The following is a 17,956-nucleotide window of genomic DNA, read 5'->3' as shown; positions in this document are numbered from 1 at the left end:
ATTGTCTCCACTTAAATAATGAAAGAAAAATCCACAATAGTGTAATACTGTAAACCAGTTTTAATAAAATCATGCATAAAATCTCCAAATAATGCACTCACAAACAAACTCTTTATCCAAGCATTAATCACTACAAATCAAAAAAGTGAAATCCAAAATTCCTTGTTAGTGAGTCAGTGGTCACGGCGGACCCTCAATCAGCTTAAGGAGTACTCACAGCCCTTGGACTGTATACGATCTTCCCAAAACTTATTTTCTATCCCACAGCAAGCTTCAAAACGCCACACTCCAAATAAAATCACGTTAGTTCAGGCTATGCTAGGATGACCATGCCCCCGACATGTTTCGTCATGACGACCACTGACTCACTAACAAGGAATTTTGGATTTCACTTTTTTGATTTGGAGTGATTAATGCTTGGATAAAGAGTTTGTTTGTGAGTGCATTATTTGGAGATTTTATGCATGATTTTATTAAAACCGGTTTACAGTATTACACTATTGTGGATTTTTCTTTCATTATTTATGTGGACACAATTATGGATTGCAGCATTGTGGAACGGATCTCTTATCAATATATCTGATTGGTCCTGGTTTAAGCTTTTACGTCAAACACGAGAGTGTGAGGCCAAAGGTTCTGGTGAGTGCGTTTTTCTGAAGGGTGGAGGATTCACTGAACACTGTGGTGTGGTGGAAGAAATTTGAGGAAGAAACCAACACTTATGAACTTTATTTTTTGTCACTTTAAACACATTTTTTTGTCACGGGTTTTGGATACATCAGTTATCCGCTTGAACATTCATGTATGGTTATATTTTTTTACTTTAATGAGTTTTTAAATTACCATTTACATTGTGATTTTCTGCATATTTTTATTCACATTCATTCATCATTTTCTAGTTACACAAGCGCTGCTTTATATATATTTTGTCACTTTCTTGAAACAGGTGTTAGTGCATTTTCATATACATTCTGTCACAATTTTTCTTTTAATAGCAGCAGCTAGGTTTATTCAATATTCTCTCCAGTGAAGCGCAGTGGTGGTAGTTATCTGATGGCCATTTTTAATTACCCATTTGTTTACAATAATAATAATAAAAAAATTATTATTATTAATTCGTTATGTTCCATTCGTTTAGATGCGGGATTCCTTATTTAGGATAATTCGTAACTTTAGATAAATTCATATTTGTTATGTTCACTAACAGCCAAAATTTGTAAGGAAATTCCAATACCAATAATTTAATAGTTAGTTATTAGTTAGTTAGTTAGTTAGTTAGTTAGTTAGGTAGCTAGTTAGTTATTATTACAGATTTTCACATTTTCATTCTTTTGGATTTTCGTTCTTATTTTTCGATTTTCAAATTTTCGGATTTTTTAATTTTTGGATTCTCAAATTTTTACGAATTATCGGAATAACGAATACCGCATCTAAACAAATGGAACATAATGAATTTGAAATTTGAAGAAGTTACAAATTTATTTGAAACAAATAAACCGAAAAATGTCAAAAAACAAAACAAAAACAAACACATATTTCAGAAGTGCACATGTCTAGTTAATATTTGTAATTACAGACTACAAAAAGTAATTTATTTTCTCTTTTTGGTAAAAGTTATTCAAGTCATCATGTATTATCTTTATTCCCAAAAACTACACTTCTGTCAATTTTTTTTCTTTTACTACAGTATATTTTTCCTATCTCTCTTCGACTGGTGAAATAGGAGATCCACATTTATTTATTGAATCCTGTGCTCCCCGCTGAGTCTCCAAACCTGGTGTGTAAAACCATGAACCCATTGACCATTTTTATGCAGATCAGATGACTGCGTTACACACTGGCTTTTGATTAGTTTTCATGTGATAGTCCACTGTCAAAATGTGTACAAAAAAATAACATTTGTCCTATTGATCTTCTCAGGCATCCCCTGCTGAATGGAGCGCTCCCATGTTAAAGGACCTGAACATTATTGAGAAAGAGTTAAACTGGTGGGTTTTGTTCCACTTTAAGATCAGTGGACAACCACGTCTATGTGTTGTTATGTAAGTTGGCTTGAGTAGGTCTTCCATTCTGTTCACCGAGCTGCACAGTATTACTACTAGCCTGTAGATAGACAGTATCTCCTTAAAGTCTATAGAGAAAAAGCCGCAAATGCCCAGTATGCTGCCCCAGTTTCCAGTGGGAAGAGTTCCCCTCATTATCTGCCCAGCTGATGGAGACAGATAGTCAAGAACAGAAAGAAAATCTCTCCAATGAGGCAGCATCAAAAATTATTTTGTTAAAACCTAAATTCAGGTTCGATTTAACTTTAATTAGTTCCTTTGGACCAAGTTGGTCCAAAAAAAACATTTCCTTCAGTAATACATGCAGCTGCTGTATAAACTCTATGTAACATCAGCTGCATACAGCATACAGCGCTGTTTTTCAGCAATGGTACATGGATTTCCCATCTTGTTCCCAGAAAAGTCAGGCTGAACTCTGCTCATCCATTCACAGGAAGTGTTGTTTTTTTATGAAGGAATACAAGGCTTCCTCTGATTGGCTGAGGTAAAGATTATGGGCCGGATTCAGAAACGATTTACGGATTCAGATACACCGCCGTAATTTAAAATGTGCGCTGTCGCATTTTTACGCCTATTCAGAAAGGCATTTACGTTTGTTTTTCTCCAAGATACGACTGACGTAAGTCTCTTACGCTGTCGTATCTTGGGTGCATATTTACACTGGCCACTAGGGGCGCTTCCGTATATTTCCATGTTGAATATGCAAATTAGGTAGATACGCCGATTTAGAAACATACTTGCGCCCGTCGGATTTAGCTACGCCCTTTACGTAAGGCGTCGGTCTGGCGTAACTTTACCCCTCATAAAGCAGGGGTAAGTCATGTTAAGGTATGGACGTCGGAAGCGTCGGAACAGCGTCATATTTTACGTCGTTTGCATAAGTCGTACGTGAATGGGGCTGGGCGTAAGTTACATTCACGTCGACTAAGCATTGAGCCAACGTATCTTGGGGAGTATTTGCGACGTGACTGTGAGCACGCGCGCATGCGCCGTTCGGCCCCTCATTTGCATGGGGTCACGGTTCATTTTAATAAAACACACCCACTGCCAACCTACTTTGAATTACGCGGGCTTACGCCGGCCCATATACGCTACGCCGCCGTAACTAAGGACGCAAATTGTTTCTGAATACGGTACTCGCCTGACTTAGTTACGGCGGCGTAGCGCATATGAGATGCGCTACGCCCGCAGAAAGATGCGCGATTCTTTCTGAATCCGGCCCTATGACATTATCCACCTACCTCAGCCATTCAGAGGAAGCCTTATATTCATAGTTCCTGACTTTGTAAATCCTGATTACTCAGACGTGGTACAAACTTACAGTAAGCGGAACAGGGGCAAGTTCCTCTTCATGGACTTCATGATTGAACAATGAGTCTGCATACATGTCTGATTTTCCATCTGCCTCTGCATGCGGAGTGACAGTATCTTCAGTTGATGTGACAACATTTTCTGTTCAGTAAACACAAAAACTCAGATTGGATAAAAATCATTTGACAGTTGCATTTACCAAAGTTCTTGAACACAGAGGAGCAAATGAGAAGATGTAGATTAAAACCATGGGAAAACTTACTGTCACTAGGTTGTTCTAAAGAGCTTGTCTTCTCAGAGTGCCCATTGAGCTCCTCTGCATCATTATGGTTAGTATCTTCCTCATGTGCTACACCATTTACTTTCAGTTCATCAGGTTCTAAAAAGGCAACCAAACGTTTTTCAGTTTTTAGTTAGCATTAAAAAGATCCTGTTGCCCGACCATTTATTTAAACAGTCTTTCCATAAGTTTATATGTGTATTTAGTGTATTATGCATGTTATTTAACCACTTCCATACCGGGCCTATTTTGGCACTTCTCTCCTACATGCAAAAATCATAATTTTTTTGCTAGAAAATTACTCAGAACCCCCAAACACTATATATGTTTTTTTTAGCAGACACCCTAGGGAATAAAATGCCGGTCATTGCAACTTTTTATCTCACACGATATTTGGGCAATCATTTTTCAAACGGCTTTTTTGGGGGGAAAAAAGGTTTCATTTATTAAAAAATAACAAAACAGTAAAGTTAGCCCAATTTTTTTGTATAATGTGAAATATGAAGTTACGCCGAGTAAATAGATACCCAACATGTCACGCTTTAAAATTGCGCACACTCATGGAATGGCGCCAAACTTCAGTACTTAAAAATCTCCATAGGCGTCGCAATGTCTCCGCAATGTCTCCTGGGAACAATGACAAAAGCTCCCAGGAGACATTGCGGCATCGAGGAAGTGATGGAATACCCACACACTACCCGATGAATCCATATACAGGAAGCGGTCAGTAACATAAAGGATTACTAAGGTACAGTAAAAAAAAAACATGTGGTTTAGTAATTATGCATATGAGCGTAAATTTTATAAAATCGCTGTTCAATTACATTTACCTACACGGTTTAGGAGATATTTGTAAAAGAAAGGCACTGATGTCAACGGCGCGCAGGCGCACTGAGCGTGCCATTACTAACGGCGATCATGCCGTTAGTGGCGGCACCCGTGCAAATGAGCGGGAGTGACGTCATCGCTCCAGTCACAGTGCCGGAACCGCGATATGCAGAATAGACTCGTGGAGAGATGTCGCCGACGGAGGAGGTGACCAAGCACCACTGCAGGGGGTTCGATCTCAAGTAAGTACTTCATAATGAGCCAGTATGCTATGCATACTAGCTCATTATGCCTTTGCCCTGTAGGGTGTTTTAAAACAAATAAAAAAGAGGGTTTACTTCCTCTTTAACAGCAGGCTACACCTGTTAGCATTTGGCTGAGAGCCGAGCCAGCTGCGTCCACCCCCCTCCTACTGGTGCTCCAGTAAGTGACCTCTTAACCACTTGGGATCCGCCATATGGACGAAAGACGTCCACAGCACAGCTCTCAAGTGCCGAGTGGACGTCTTTGGACATCCTGTTGTTGTCATTCCCTGTGCGCGTCGCTGGGGGCGCGCAGCGGGAAAACAACGTGCACGGCGCATCGCTCGGGAGCCGATGCGTGTGCCTGGTGGCCTCGATGTCCGCCGGACACCCGCGATCGGCGGTGACAGCAGGGACGTGGAGCTGTGTGTGTAAACACAGAGCTCCACGTCCTGTCAGGGAGAGAGGAGACCGATCTGTGTTCTTTTACATTGGGACACAGCATCGGTCACCTCCCCCAGTCAGTCCCCTCCCCCCACACAGTTAGAACACACCCAGGGAATACATTTAACCCCTTCCTCACCCCCTAGTGTTAACCCCTTCACTGCCAGTCACATTTATACAGTAATTAGTGCATTTTTATAGCACTGATCGCTGTATAAATGTGAATGGTCCCAAAATTGTGTCAAAAGTGTCCGATACGTCCGCCGCAATATTGCAGGCCTGACAAAAAAAAATAAAAAAATCGCAGATCGCCGCCATTACTAGTAAAAAAAAAAAAAAAAAACATAAATCTATCCCCTATTTTGTAGGCGCTATAACTTTTGCGCAAACCAATCAATATACGCTTATTGCGATTTTTTTTTAACAAAAATATGTAGAAGAATACGTATCGGCCTAAACTGAGGGAAAATTTTATTAAAAAAAAAAAAAAAAAAATTGGGATATTATTATAACAAAAAGTAAAAAAAATTGTGTTTTTTTTTAAAAAAAAATTCAATTTTATGTTTATAGCGCAAAAAATAAAAATCGCAGAAATTATCAAATACCATCAAAAGAAAGCTCCATTTGTGGGAAAAAAAATTATAAAAATATAATTTGGGTACAGCATTGTATGACCGCGCAATTGTCATTCAAAATGCGTGAGGGCTAAAAGCTAAAAATTGGTCTGGGAACGAAGGGGGTTTAAGTGCCCAGTAATGAAGTGGTTAATTCTCCCTCTTTGTATAGAACGTATTCTTTATGGCACTGTACATGGTCCATTTTTGAACAGAGAATTTGGCTATCTTGACCTACAATTGTAATAAGCTTGTAGAGTGCTGGATATTTGTTTTGGGTACACCTATAATAATTCAGAACCTTTTCCCCTCCTTTTTATTGTGTTTTATGTACAATCTTTTTATATTATGTAAAAATAAAATGATGTATGTTGATATGAGGTTGTCATTATTTGATACCTGGTGCCTTAAAAGCCCAAGTGCTTTAGTATTTTATGATTGTAACTAATAATAGGGTGTTGCAACTTTTATACCACCCATGTTTTGAACCTACCACTCTGGAGTCACAGATGTTTGTGTACAGCAGGGGTAGTGAATTAAATTCCAAGGAGGTCTGGTAACTAAATCATTTTCACAAGTCTGTGCCATGAAAGATTGTACGCGTCTTCTTTCATTTTTTGGCGCAAGCCGCACTCTCTGGTGCTTTTCTTACGGTTTCCTCCACACACTCTGGTTATACTCTGTGAATGTAAATGTCCCCAATAGTGTTCCCCTTACATCAGATGCCCCTACCAGAGTAATTCATTACATTGGGTGCCCCCATCAGACTACCCCCATAAATCAGATGTCCCCATCACAGTGCCACCTTACATCAGGTGTTCCCATCAGAATGCCATGCCCCTTTACATCAGGTGTGCCCATCAGAGTGCCCCCTTAACATAATATGTGCCTATTAGCGTGCCCCCTTAACATAAAATGTGCCCATCAGCATGTCCCTTAGTTTATGTTAAGGGACACTCTGATGGGTACATTTATGTTAAAGGGAATGCTGATTGGCACATTTTGTTGTGCTCATCAGAGTGCCCCTTAACAATGTGTGCCCATCAGAGTGAATCTTGACATAAAATAAGGTGCATGCTGATGGGCACATTTTATGTTAAAGGGGCATGCTGATGGGCACATTTTATGTTAAGGAGGCACACATGTTTGTGGGGGCACAATAATAGGCACACATTATGTTAAGGGGGGACGCTGATGGACACAACAAAATGTGCCCATCAGTGTGCCCCTTAACAAATTATGTGAATCAATGTGCACCTTAACAAATTATGCCCATCAGTGTGCACCTTAACAAATTATGCCCATCAGTGTGCCCCTTAACAAATGATGTGAATCAGTGTGCACCTTAACAAAGTATGTCCATCAGTGTGCAACTCAACAAATTATGCCCATCAGTGTGCATCTTAACAAATTATGCCCCACATACCTTGAGGGAAGGTGTGTCAGCACATTCGGCAAGCTGCAGGGGGGTAGAAGCTGCAAGATATACCTCACAGGTGAGAGTCAGGAGCAAGGAGGCAGTGTTCTGTCAAATTCTCCAAATCATCAGAAACGCCAACCACGTCACTTTCGTTTTTTTTTAAGCCATCAGTAATTGGAGATTTTGACGAATTGCTGTTTGGACACAACACCGACAACTGAATACAGTCCAGTACAGGAAGATTTAGCTGTTTTCACAGCACATCGGCTAACGAGGACAAAGTTGTTGCCGCCTCGGGTGCGGCCATTTTGTTGGCTAGTATCAAAGCAAAGTAACAGTCTCCGCTCATAATATCGTGCACCGGACTGTATATCGGTTGTCGGTGTTGTGTCCAAACAGCAATTCGTCAAAATCTCCAATTCCTGATGGTTTAAAGAAACCGGAAGTTAAGTAGCCGTGGTCAGGAGCAGGAGGCGGGGCGCACACACGTGATGTCACTGGTTGCTGGGAAACCCGCAGTCCCAGCAACCAATGACTGCTACTACAGTGGTGGTCCGGGCAGGATCTGCGCAAAGGCGGCCATTTAGCTGGTGGGGGACAGCTGCAGCATATTGAGTATGGAAGTTTATTTAAAAAAAATATGTATTCATCTTTTCAACCCCAAACTTCTCCTGTAATTAAAGTTAAAGTGTCAGGACCTAGAATAAGTGCCAGGCAAAAGGTTTATTTTGTGAGATCGGTGACCTCTGCAATCACAGCACAGAGCACACACACAAAGATTTCTCACCGACAGCTATTTCCACCTCCACTTCTTCCTCCTGGATTCTTTTAAAGAAGAAGAGTGCAGAGGTCCCCTCCTCGTCCGTACTCTCATTGAGAAAGCGCAGCAGCTTCTCCTCTTGCTCTCCGTTGTTCCGGTTGAGGAGTTCCTCGAAGCACGTCGGGTCTGTCAGGCTGAAGCCGCAAAACACCCGATCCCGAATCCATTCCAAGCGCGGATCGTCCAGCGACATCTTTCAACTCCTAGCCGACTTGTTAGCGTGTGGTCGTTATGGCAACGCCACGCTGTGGGCACTACATTCAAAGAGCGGATCCCTCCGCAGTGATCATTCCTTCATCTCCTTCCGCCCAGAAAGAACTGCATGACTCTCTGCTACACTACTGCAGTACTCAGGACAGAAAACCTGATCTGACCTGTTCAAGGGACCTATTTCTTCTGACTATACTTCATGAATAAGGTTATATTCCCAACTATGGCTCCTTTTTTTTGCAAGTTGTGTTAAGGCGGCTCATTCACTTCGAGGGCCAGTTCACACCATAGAAACGCAGCCTGCCTGTGTTCCAGATGCTTTTCTGCATGCGCGTTATTGATGCGTTTTTGATGCTTTCCAGTGCGTTCCCCCCCTCTTTTTTTCCTAACCTTAAATAAGGACATGTGTGTTCCAGTGTACGATTAGGTGCGTTCAGTGCATTTTTAGGGAGGTTCACACCACATGCAGTCCAATGCAGGGTTTTTTTTTCTGCATCAAAAACACATGTGGTGTAGGTTATATGGTTTTCAATGGTGTCGTTCACACCAGTTCCAGAAAAAAAAAGTAGAACATGCTGTATTTTTCCTGCACTGGACTGTAATGCTGTAAAACGCACTGGAACACACATGGTCTGATTTAGAGCCAGTTCACACCACATGCAGTCCAGTGCTGTTTTTTTTATGCATCAAAAACACATGGAAAGTAGGCTATATGGTTTCCAATGGCATTACTCACACCATTGAACCATGCTATTGTAAATAAAATGCACTGGACTGCACCAAAAACACAAAGGAACACATCAAAAAAGCGCATGCAAAATAGCATCTGGAACACATCCAGACTGCGTTTCTATGGTGTGAACTGGTCCTTAACCACTTGCCGACCGCGCTATAGACAAAAGACGTCTACAGCGCGGTCGAGTTACTCTGGGAGGACGTCCCTGGAACGATCGGTACAGTGTGAGAGGAGAGGGAGAGGGATCGAATGTCAGCAGCAGTGCTGTAGGCTGGATCTGTGACAATTGCAGTCACAGTTCCAGCCATCCATCCCTCTGTGCTCAGCCATCCCTGTGCAATACTCTGCAATACGCTATGCAATACCCTGTGCAATACTCTGCAAATACCCTGTGCAATACTCTGCAATAATACCCTGTGCAATACTCTGCAAATACCCTGTGCAATACTCTGCAAATACCCTGTGCAATACCCCACAATACTCTGCAATACCACGCAATACTCTGCAATACCCCGCAATACCCTGCAACACTCCACAATACTCCGCAATACTCTGCAATACTCCAATACTCTGCAATACTCCAATACCCTGCAATACTCCGTGATACTCCAATACCCTGCAATACTCCAATACCCTGCAACACTCCGCAATACTCCGCAATACTCTGCAATACTCCGCAATTCTCCAATACTTTGCAATACTCCACAATATTCCAATACCCTGCAATACTCCAATACCCCACAATACGTCCCCCCCCCCCCCATCCGCCACCCTCCTGCTTCTACCGACTCACCACTGCGATCGAAGCCAGGATCATTTTTTAATTTTTTTTATTTCAGGCTTTCCAGCCTAGAGGTGAGATGTGGGGTCTTATTGACCCCATATCTCACTGTAAAGAGGACCTGTCATGCTATATTCCTATTATAAGGGATATTTACATTCCTTATAATGGGAATAAAAGTGATAAAAAAATGTATTTTTGGGGGAAAAAAGTGTCAAACTAAAATAAATAAAGTAAAAGAACAATAAATGATATATATATTTTTTTTTTAAAGCGCCCCTGTCCCTGTGTGCTCGCATGCAGAAGCGAACGTTAAAGCGAGAGCAATAATTTTGGCCCTAGACCTCCTCTGTAACTAAAAACATGTAACCAATAAAAAAAATTTGGGGATGGGGATTTTTAAGTAGCGAAGTTTGGCACCATTCCACGAACGTGTGCAAATTTGAAGGGTGACATGTTAGGTTTCTATTTACTCGGCGTAACTTCATCTTTCACATTATGCAAAAATATTGGGCTAACTTTACTGGGGGTTTTTTAAGCACAAAACAGTTTAAAATAAAAGAAAAAACGTGTTCGAAAAATTGCTGCGCAAATACCATGCGAGATAAAAAGTTGTAATGACCGCCATTGTATTCTCCAGGGTCTTTGCTAAAAAAGCATATATAATGTTTTGGGTTTTTATGTAATTTTCTAGCAAATAAATCATAATATTTACATGTAGGAGAGAAATGTCAGAATTGGTCTGGGTGCTCCATAACGCCTGATGGTGCTCCCTGCATGTTGGGCCTCTGTATGTGGTCACGCTGTGTATAAGTCTCACACATTTGGTATCGCCATACTCGGGAGGAATAGCAGAATGTGTTTTGGGGTGTAATTTGTGGTATGCATATGCTGTGTGTGAGAAATAACCTGCTAATATGAACATTTTGTGAAAAAAAAATCTTGATTTTTTGCAAAGAATTGTGGGGAAAAAATGAGAACTTCAAAAAACTCACCATGCCTTTTTCTAAATACCTTGGAATGTCTTCTTTCCAAAAAGGGGTAATTTGGGGGGTATTTGTACTTTTCTGGCATGTTAGGGTCTCAAGAAATGAGATAGGCCAACAGTACTTCAGGTGTGATCAATTTTTAGATATTGGCACCATAGCTTGTGGACAAAATTTATGAAAAAAAATGACAAATTTTATAAATTTTATAACAGAAACAAGAAAAATTCATTTTTTTTACAGAATTTTCATTTTTTTCTTTTATAGCGCAAAAAAATAAAAAACCGCAGAGGTGATTAAATACCACCAAAAGAAAGTTCTATTTGTGTAAAAAAAAAGGACAAACATTTCATATGGGTATAATGTTGTATGACTGAGTAATTGTCATTCAAAATGTGAGAGCACCGAAAGCTGAAAATCGATCTGGTTAGGAAGGGGGTTTAAGTGCCCAGTGGTCAAGAGGTTAAAGTTAAAGAAAAAAAGAGGGAAATGCACTGGACTGCGTCAAAAAACACACTGGACACATCAAAAATGCGTCAAAAATGCACATGGGAAAGCAGATGGAACATACCCTTAATACTTTAAATAAAATAAGAGACATCAGACAACTTGCTGGATGATAAAAGCCGCAAGTGTTTATTATTGGTTTCAAAAGGTAAATAATTAAATAAATAAATAATTTTAATATTTACATAAATAAATAACCTTAAAGCGGAGTTCCGGCCACAATTTCACTTTTTAAATATAAATACCCCTGTAATACACAAGCTTAATGTATTCTAGTAAAGTTAGTCTGTAAACTAAGGTCTGTTTTGTTAGGCTGTTACAGCATTTAGACACTTTATAAAATAGAAATTCACTGGGGCCATCTTAAGTGTGGGCATCATGAAGCCAGACTGTATGACTTCCTGGATTTCAGCCTTGCAGATCTCGCACATGCTCAGTGCTGCACAAGCAGTGTCAGACCAGGTTTCAGCACCTGTGCTGTCCAAGTCACATGATTCTTTGAGACTGGGGAGTGCACAGACTCGTGGAAAGTTACACCCACTACATTCCCATGAGTCTGTGCGGTGTAGGTTAGGAAGCATTAAGCACCTAGGTGCAGGAAGTGGGAAGATTAACTATTCTGCCTAGCAACAACACATTGAAGGCATCTAAAAAAAAATTTTTTTTTCGTAAAGGACTAATGACATTTTTTTAAAACTACTGATTTAATGTTATATTTATGGGTGGAACTCCACTTTAAAATAAGCCTTAAAGCTAACCTAGCCACTACGGCTCAGGCCGCCAATTTACCTGAGGGAGAAACTGCTCCCTAGGGAAAATGGAACCATAGGATCCATCGCTTTCCCATGAGGAAAAGGGGGGCAAAAGGCTGCCTTCCCCCTTTTCCTATCATTCAGAAAAGCATCTGGAATGCATCCGGACTGACCTGCGTTTCTATGGGGTGAACCGGCATTACAGCGTTCTAGTACAGTCCAGTGCAGGAAAAATGCAGCATATTCTACTTTTTTTTTCTGAAACTGGAACGCACTGGAACTGCAAGCCCTTGAAAAGCCATTGAAAACTATATGTGCCAGTGCACACCATAGAAACGCAGTCTGGATGCATTCCAGATGCTTTTCTGCATATGCATTATTGATGTATTTTTAATTTGTTCCAGTGCATTTTCCCCCTCTTTTTTTTTCCACCTTAAATAAAGACATGTGTGTTTAGTAAGTCAGTAAGGATGGGCTCGGGCGTGTTCACAACGCCACATGCACAAGCTCACCAGAATGCTGACACTGCGCACCGCTAATCACAGGCAGTGAGACATTTCTCAATCAGTGGCTGCACAGATCGGGAAATGTCTCCCTGCCTGCGATTAGCAATGCGCAGTGTCAGCTTCCTGGAGGATTCGACCATCCTTACAAGCCAGGACAGTACAAATACCCCCCAAAAGACCCCTTTTTGGAAAGTAGACATTCCAAGGTATTTAGTAAGAGGCATGGTGACTTTTTTTACGGTTTCCTTTTTTTCCCACAATTCTTTGCAAAATTAAGATTTTTCTTTTACAAAATGGTCATATTAACAGGTATTGTGATACCACGTGTAAGACTTTTACATGCAGGGAGCATCGTCAGGCGTTCTATGAGCATAAATTACACATATCATTTTCTGACAACCTATCACACGTTTGCAGGTCCTGGAGCACCAAGACAGTGGAATTACCCACAAAATTAATTTTGGAAAGAAAACACCCCAACGTATATTCTATAAGGCATTATGGGCCAAATTCTCAAAAACTGTGCGTAACTTAAATTTCAGCAGTTAAGTTACACTGACTTAAAATTTCTACCTAAGTACCTGATCGTCAAAGCACTTAGGTAGAAATTACACGCTGTGTAACTTAAGTGCCGCCGTCGTAAGGCGGTCCTCCTCTCCTGGGGGCGTTTAAAATTTAAATGAGGCGCGCTCCCGCGCCGGCCGTACTGCGCATGCGTGTGACGTCATTTTCCCGACGTGCAGCGCGCGAACGTAATTAACGCCGGTCGGCTTTGAGAATTTCGACGGGACACTAAAGTTGCGACGGGTGAAAAAAAAAGACGCGCCGGGAAAACAATTAATTATAAATAAAAATGACAGCGTCGCTCAGCATGCATTCCTGAGAGGGTGAACTCCATGCCAATTTTCAAAGAAAAAACCGGCATGGGTTCCCCCCCCAGGAGCATACCAGGCCCTTAGGTCTGGTATGGGTTGTAAGGAGACCCCCCCACGCCGAAAAATTGACGTAGGGGGTCCCCCTACAATCCATACCAGACCCGTATCCAAAGCACGCTACCCGGCCGGCCAGGAATGGGAGTGGGGACGAGCGAGCGTCCCCCCCCCTCCTGAGCCGTGCCAGGCCGCGTGCCCTCAACATGGGGGGGTTGGGTGCTCTGGGGCAGGGGGGCGCACTGCGGGCCCCCCCACCCCAGAGCACCCTGTCCCCATGTTGATGAGGACAGGACCTCTTCCCGACAACCCTTGCCATTGGTTGTCGGGGTCTGCGGGCGGAGGCTTATCGGAATCTGGGAGTCCCCTTTAATAAGGGGGCCCCCAGATACCGGCCCCCCACCCTAAGTGAATGGATATGGGGTACATCGTACCCCTATCCATTCACCTGTAGGCAAAAAGTAAAATGTAGTAAACACACAACACAAGGCTTTTTAAAATATTTTATTATTCTGCTCCGGAGGCCCCCCCTGTCTTCGTTATTAGCTCAATTACCAGGGGGGGCTTCTTCTTCCGCTCTCCGGGGGTCTTCTCCGCTCTCCGGGGGTCTTCTCCGCTCTCCGGGGGTCTTCTCCGCTCTCCGGGGGGGCTTCTCCGGACTCCGGGGGGCTTCTTCCATCTTCTCCCCTCTTCCGCTCTTGACTCGGCGAACCCCGGTTCTTCTGCAGCTCTCCGGTGCCTTCTTCTTCAGCGCTGGCTGCCTGCTATGTTTGTGTGTTAGCTCGATTTCAAACAGGCAGCCGGCGCGGTCTTCTGTGACGCCAGGGTCTTCTGGTCTTCTGTTCTTCCGATGTTGCCTCGTCGCCTGTTGTCGCTGTAATGATGGAAGCGCGCCTTGCATCACATTTATATAGGCATCACCGTCCCATCATGCTCCGGTAGGTACCCACGTGGTGGGTGCACGTGGGTAGGCACCCACCACGTGGGTACCTGCCGGAGCATGATGGGACGGTGATGCCTATATAAATGTGATGCAAGGCGCGCTTCCATCATTACAGCGACAACAGGCGACGAGGCAACATCGGAAGAACAGAAGACCAGAAGACCCTGGCGTCACAGAAGACAGCGCCGGCTGCCTGTTTGAAATCGAGCTAACACACAAACATAGCAGGCAGCCAGCGCTGAAGAAGAAGGCACCGGAGAGCTGCAGAAGAACCGGGGTTCGCCGAGTCAAGAGCGGAAGAGGGGAGAAGATGGAAGAAGCCCCCCGGAGTCCGGAGAAGCCCCCCCGGAGAGCGGAGAAGACCCCCGGAGAGCGGAGAAGACCCCCGGAGAGCGGAAGAAGAAGCCCCCCCTGGTAATTGAGCTAATAACGAAGACAGGGGGGGCCTCCGGAGCAGAATAATAAAATATTTTAAAAAGCCTTGTGTTGTGTGTTTACTACATTTTACTTTTTGCCTACAGGTGAATGGATAGGGGTACGATGTACCCCATATCCATTCACTTAGGGTGGGGGGCCGGTATCTGGGGGCCCCCTTATTAAAGGGGACTCCCAGATTCCGATAAGCCTCCGCCCGCAGACCCCGACAACCAATGGCAAGGGTTGTCGGGAAGAGGTCCTGTCCTCATCAACATGGGGACAGGGTGCTCTGGGGTGGGGGGGCCCGCAGTGCGCCCCCCTGCCCCAGAGCACCCAACCCCCCCATGTTGAGGGCACGCGGCCTGGCACGGCTCAGGAGGGGGGGGCGCTCGCTCGTCCCCACTCCCATTCCTGGCCGGCCGGGTAGCGTGCTTTGGATACGGGTCTGGTATGGATTGTAGGGGGACCCCCTACGTCAATTTTTCGGCGTGGGGGGGTCTCCTTACAACCCATACCAGACCTAAGGGCCTGGTATGCTCCTGGGGGGGAACCCATGCCGGTTTTGAATTTCAAAATTGCCGTGGAGTTCTCCCTCAGGAATGTATACCAAATGCCATCGCTGGAATGGGCCTTTACAAGGTTTGGCTAACTTTCCACATTGTAAAACCAGCCCTAATTTTGCGCCGGCAAATTCGGAACTTAGGCAGAAATCAAAGTGCTGAAATGCTTTGAAAATCTACTTAAGTCCTCATTTGCATACGCAAAGCTGGATTTCAATGAGAAATGCCCCCAGTGGCGGATGCGGTACTGCATCCTAAAATCTGACCGTGTAAGTGTTTTACACATGTCAGATTTTCTGCCTAACTTTGGAAAAAGCCTTTTGAGAATCGTTTCCAAAGTTAGGCACAGGGATACGCAGGCTGAACAGCAGTTAAGTCTGCGTATCTCTTTTGAGAATTTGGCCCTATGAGTCTATTGATCCCACAAGTTTTTAGAAAATGTGGAAAGAAAATGAAAACGCATTTCTTTACACATTTTTACCCCACTGAGGGGCGCTGATGAGGATCCACTGATGAGCATTTACTGATGGGGCACTGTAGAGCACTAGCCTCACGCTGCAGCTTCTCCCTCCTCTCCTCACACGATCGGTGCGAGGAGAGGAGACAACCGGATATGACACCAGTTTGTTGACAGTGATCGCTGCATCATTGGATGGAGTGATCATGTGGTATTGGCCCTTTACCCCTATCCGTGATGCGCTAGGTCCTGAGAACCCTGCGATTCATGGACACTGCCAGCTGCCTGCCCCAGGGGAAACACGAGAAGCTCATTCAAGGAAGTCATTGTACGCCCTCCCAGAATTAGCCGGTTGCGCTGTAGCTGTCATTTAGCTATGGCCCAGTCGGCAAGTGGTTAAAAAAATAGATACAAAAATTCTAACAGTGTGTGTGGTTTTCATGACATTTTCAAATGACATTCATCAAGTCATCAAATGTACTAAAAATGTTTGTAGAAACGTTCATACATCTGCTAGTGTATAGCCCATGGGTGCTCAACCTGTGGCCCCCGAGCTGTTGCGCAACTAAGTCCAATGAGGCATTGCAGGGATGATGGTTACAAGCATGACTCCCAAAGGCAAATGCATTATGGGACTACCCCCTTCCTGACCAGGCCAATTTTCAGCTTTCAGTGCTGTCACACTTTAGATGACAATTGCACAGTCATGCATCACTGTACCCATATGAATTTTTTTTTTAACACAAAATACAGCTTTCTTTTAGTGGTATTTAATCACCACTTGGTTTATTTTTTGCTAAACAAATGAAAAAAAAAGACCAAAAATTATGAAAAAAATAAAAATAATTTTTCAAAGTTTGTTATAAAATTTTACAAACAGGTAATTTTTCTCCTCCACTGATGTGTGCTTATGAGGCTGCACTGATATGTGACACTGATGAGGAGACACTGATTGGCAGCACTGTTTGGCACTGCTGGGTCTGCACTGATAATCAGTGCACTAATTATCAGTGTAGATGTCCCTTGTGTTTACGTCTGTGATCAGCTGCCATTGGGCTGCTGTGGTTGGCCCTTCACTCTGATCTGTGATCAGCTGAATCCGAAGGACTCAGCATTTACAGAGCTCACTGCCCAAGTGCCGCAGGCAGCACGCTAATGGGAGGACAACCATGGGTGCCCTTCCGGCAAAGTAAGCTTGTAGCTGTCTTTCGGCTATAGCGTGGGTGGTAAGGTTACATAGTTAGTTACATAGTTAGTCAGGTTGAAAAAAGACACAAGTCCATCCAGTTCAACCACAAAAAAAAAAAAAAAAAACACAGTAAAATCCTATACACCCAACTCCATACCCACAGTTGATCCAGAGGAAGGCAAAAAACCCCAGCAGAGCATGATCCAATTTGCTACAGCAGGGGAAAAAATTCCTTCCTGATCCCCCGAGAGGCAATCCGATTTACCCTGGATCAACTTTACCTACAAATCTTAGTACTCAGTTATATTCTGTACATTTAGGAAAGTATCCAGGCCTTTCTTAAAGCAATCTACTGAGCTGGTCAGAACCACCTCTGGAGGGAGTCTGTTCCACATTTTCACAGCTCTTACTGTGAAAAAACCTTTCCGTATTTGGAGGTGAAATCTCTTTTCCTCTAGACGTAAAGAGTGCCCCCTTGTCCTCAGTGTTGACCGTAAAGTGAATAACTCAACACCAAGTTCACTGTATGGACCTCTTATATATTTGTACATGTTGATCATATCCCCCCTTATTCTCCTCTTCTCAAGAGTGAATAAATTCAGTTCCTCTAATCTTTCCTCATAGCTGAGCTCCTCCATGCCTCTTATCAGTTTGGTTGCCCTTCTCTGCACTTTCTCCAGTTCTCCGATGTCCTTTTTGAGAACTGGTGCCCAAAACTGAACTGCATATTCCAGATGAGGTCTTACTAATGATTTGTACAGGGGCAAAATTATATCTCTGTCTCTGGAATCCATACCTCTCTTAATACAAGAAAGGACTTTGCTCGCTTTGGAAACCGCAGCTTGGCATTGCATGCCATTATTGAGCTTATGATCAACTAAAACCCCCAGATCCTTCTCCACTACAGATCCCCCCAGTTGTACTCCCCCTAGTATGTATGATGCATGCATATTCTTAGCCC

General features: G+C 43.3%; 1 protein-coding gene across 1 annotated transcript in view; it reads right to left on the bottom strand.

Annotated features, from left to right (window-relative positions):
- The window catches only part of DNAH10 (dynein axonemal heavy chain 10), a 278,707-nt gene extending 275,206 nt beyond the window's left edge, over window positions 1–3,501 (bottom strand). The window contains exon 1 of the mRNA XM_040347338.1: window positions 3,385–3,501. Within this exon, the coding sequence (XP_040203272.1) occupies window positions 3,385–3,450 (66 nt within the window). The 5' untranslated portion in view covers window positions 3,451–3,501. The remainder of the gene's footprint in view (window positions 1–3,384) is intronic.
- Window positions 3,502–17,956: the final 14,455 nt, after the last annotated feature.

This window comes from Rana temporaria, chromosome 1 (assembly GCF_905171775.1).
Source record: "Rana temporaria chromosome 1, aRanTem1.1, whole genome shotgun sequence".
In the NCBI taxonomy this organism is placed as follows: domain Eukaryota; kingdom Metazoa; phylum Chordata; class Amphibia; order Anura; family Ranidae; genus Rana; species Rana temporaria.
The sequence above is the reverse complement of the archived record's forward strand: the minus strand, read 5'-3'. Positions and strand labels throughout refer to the sequence as shown.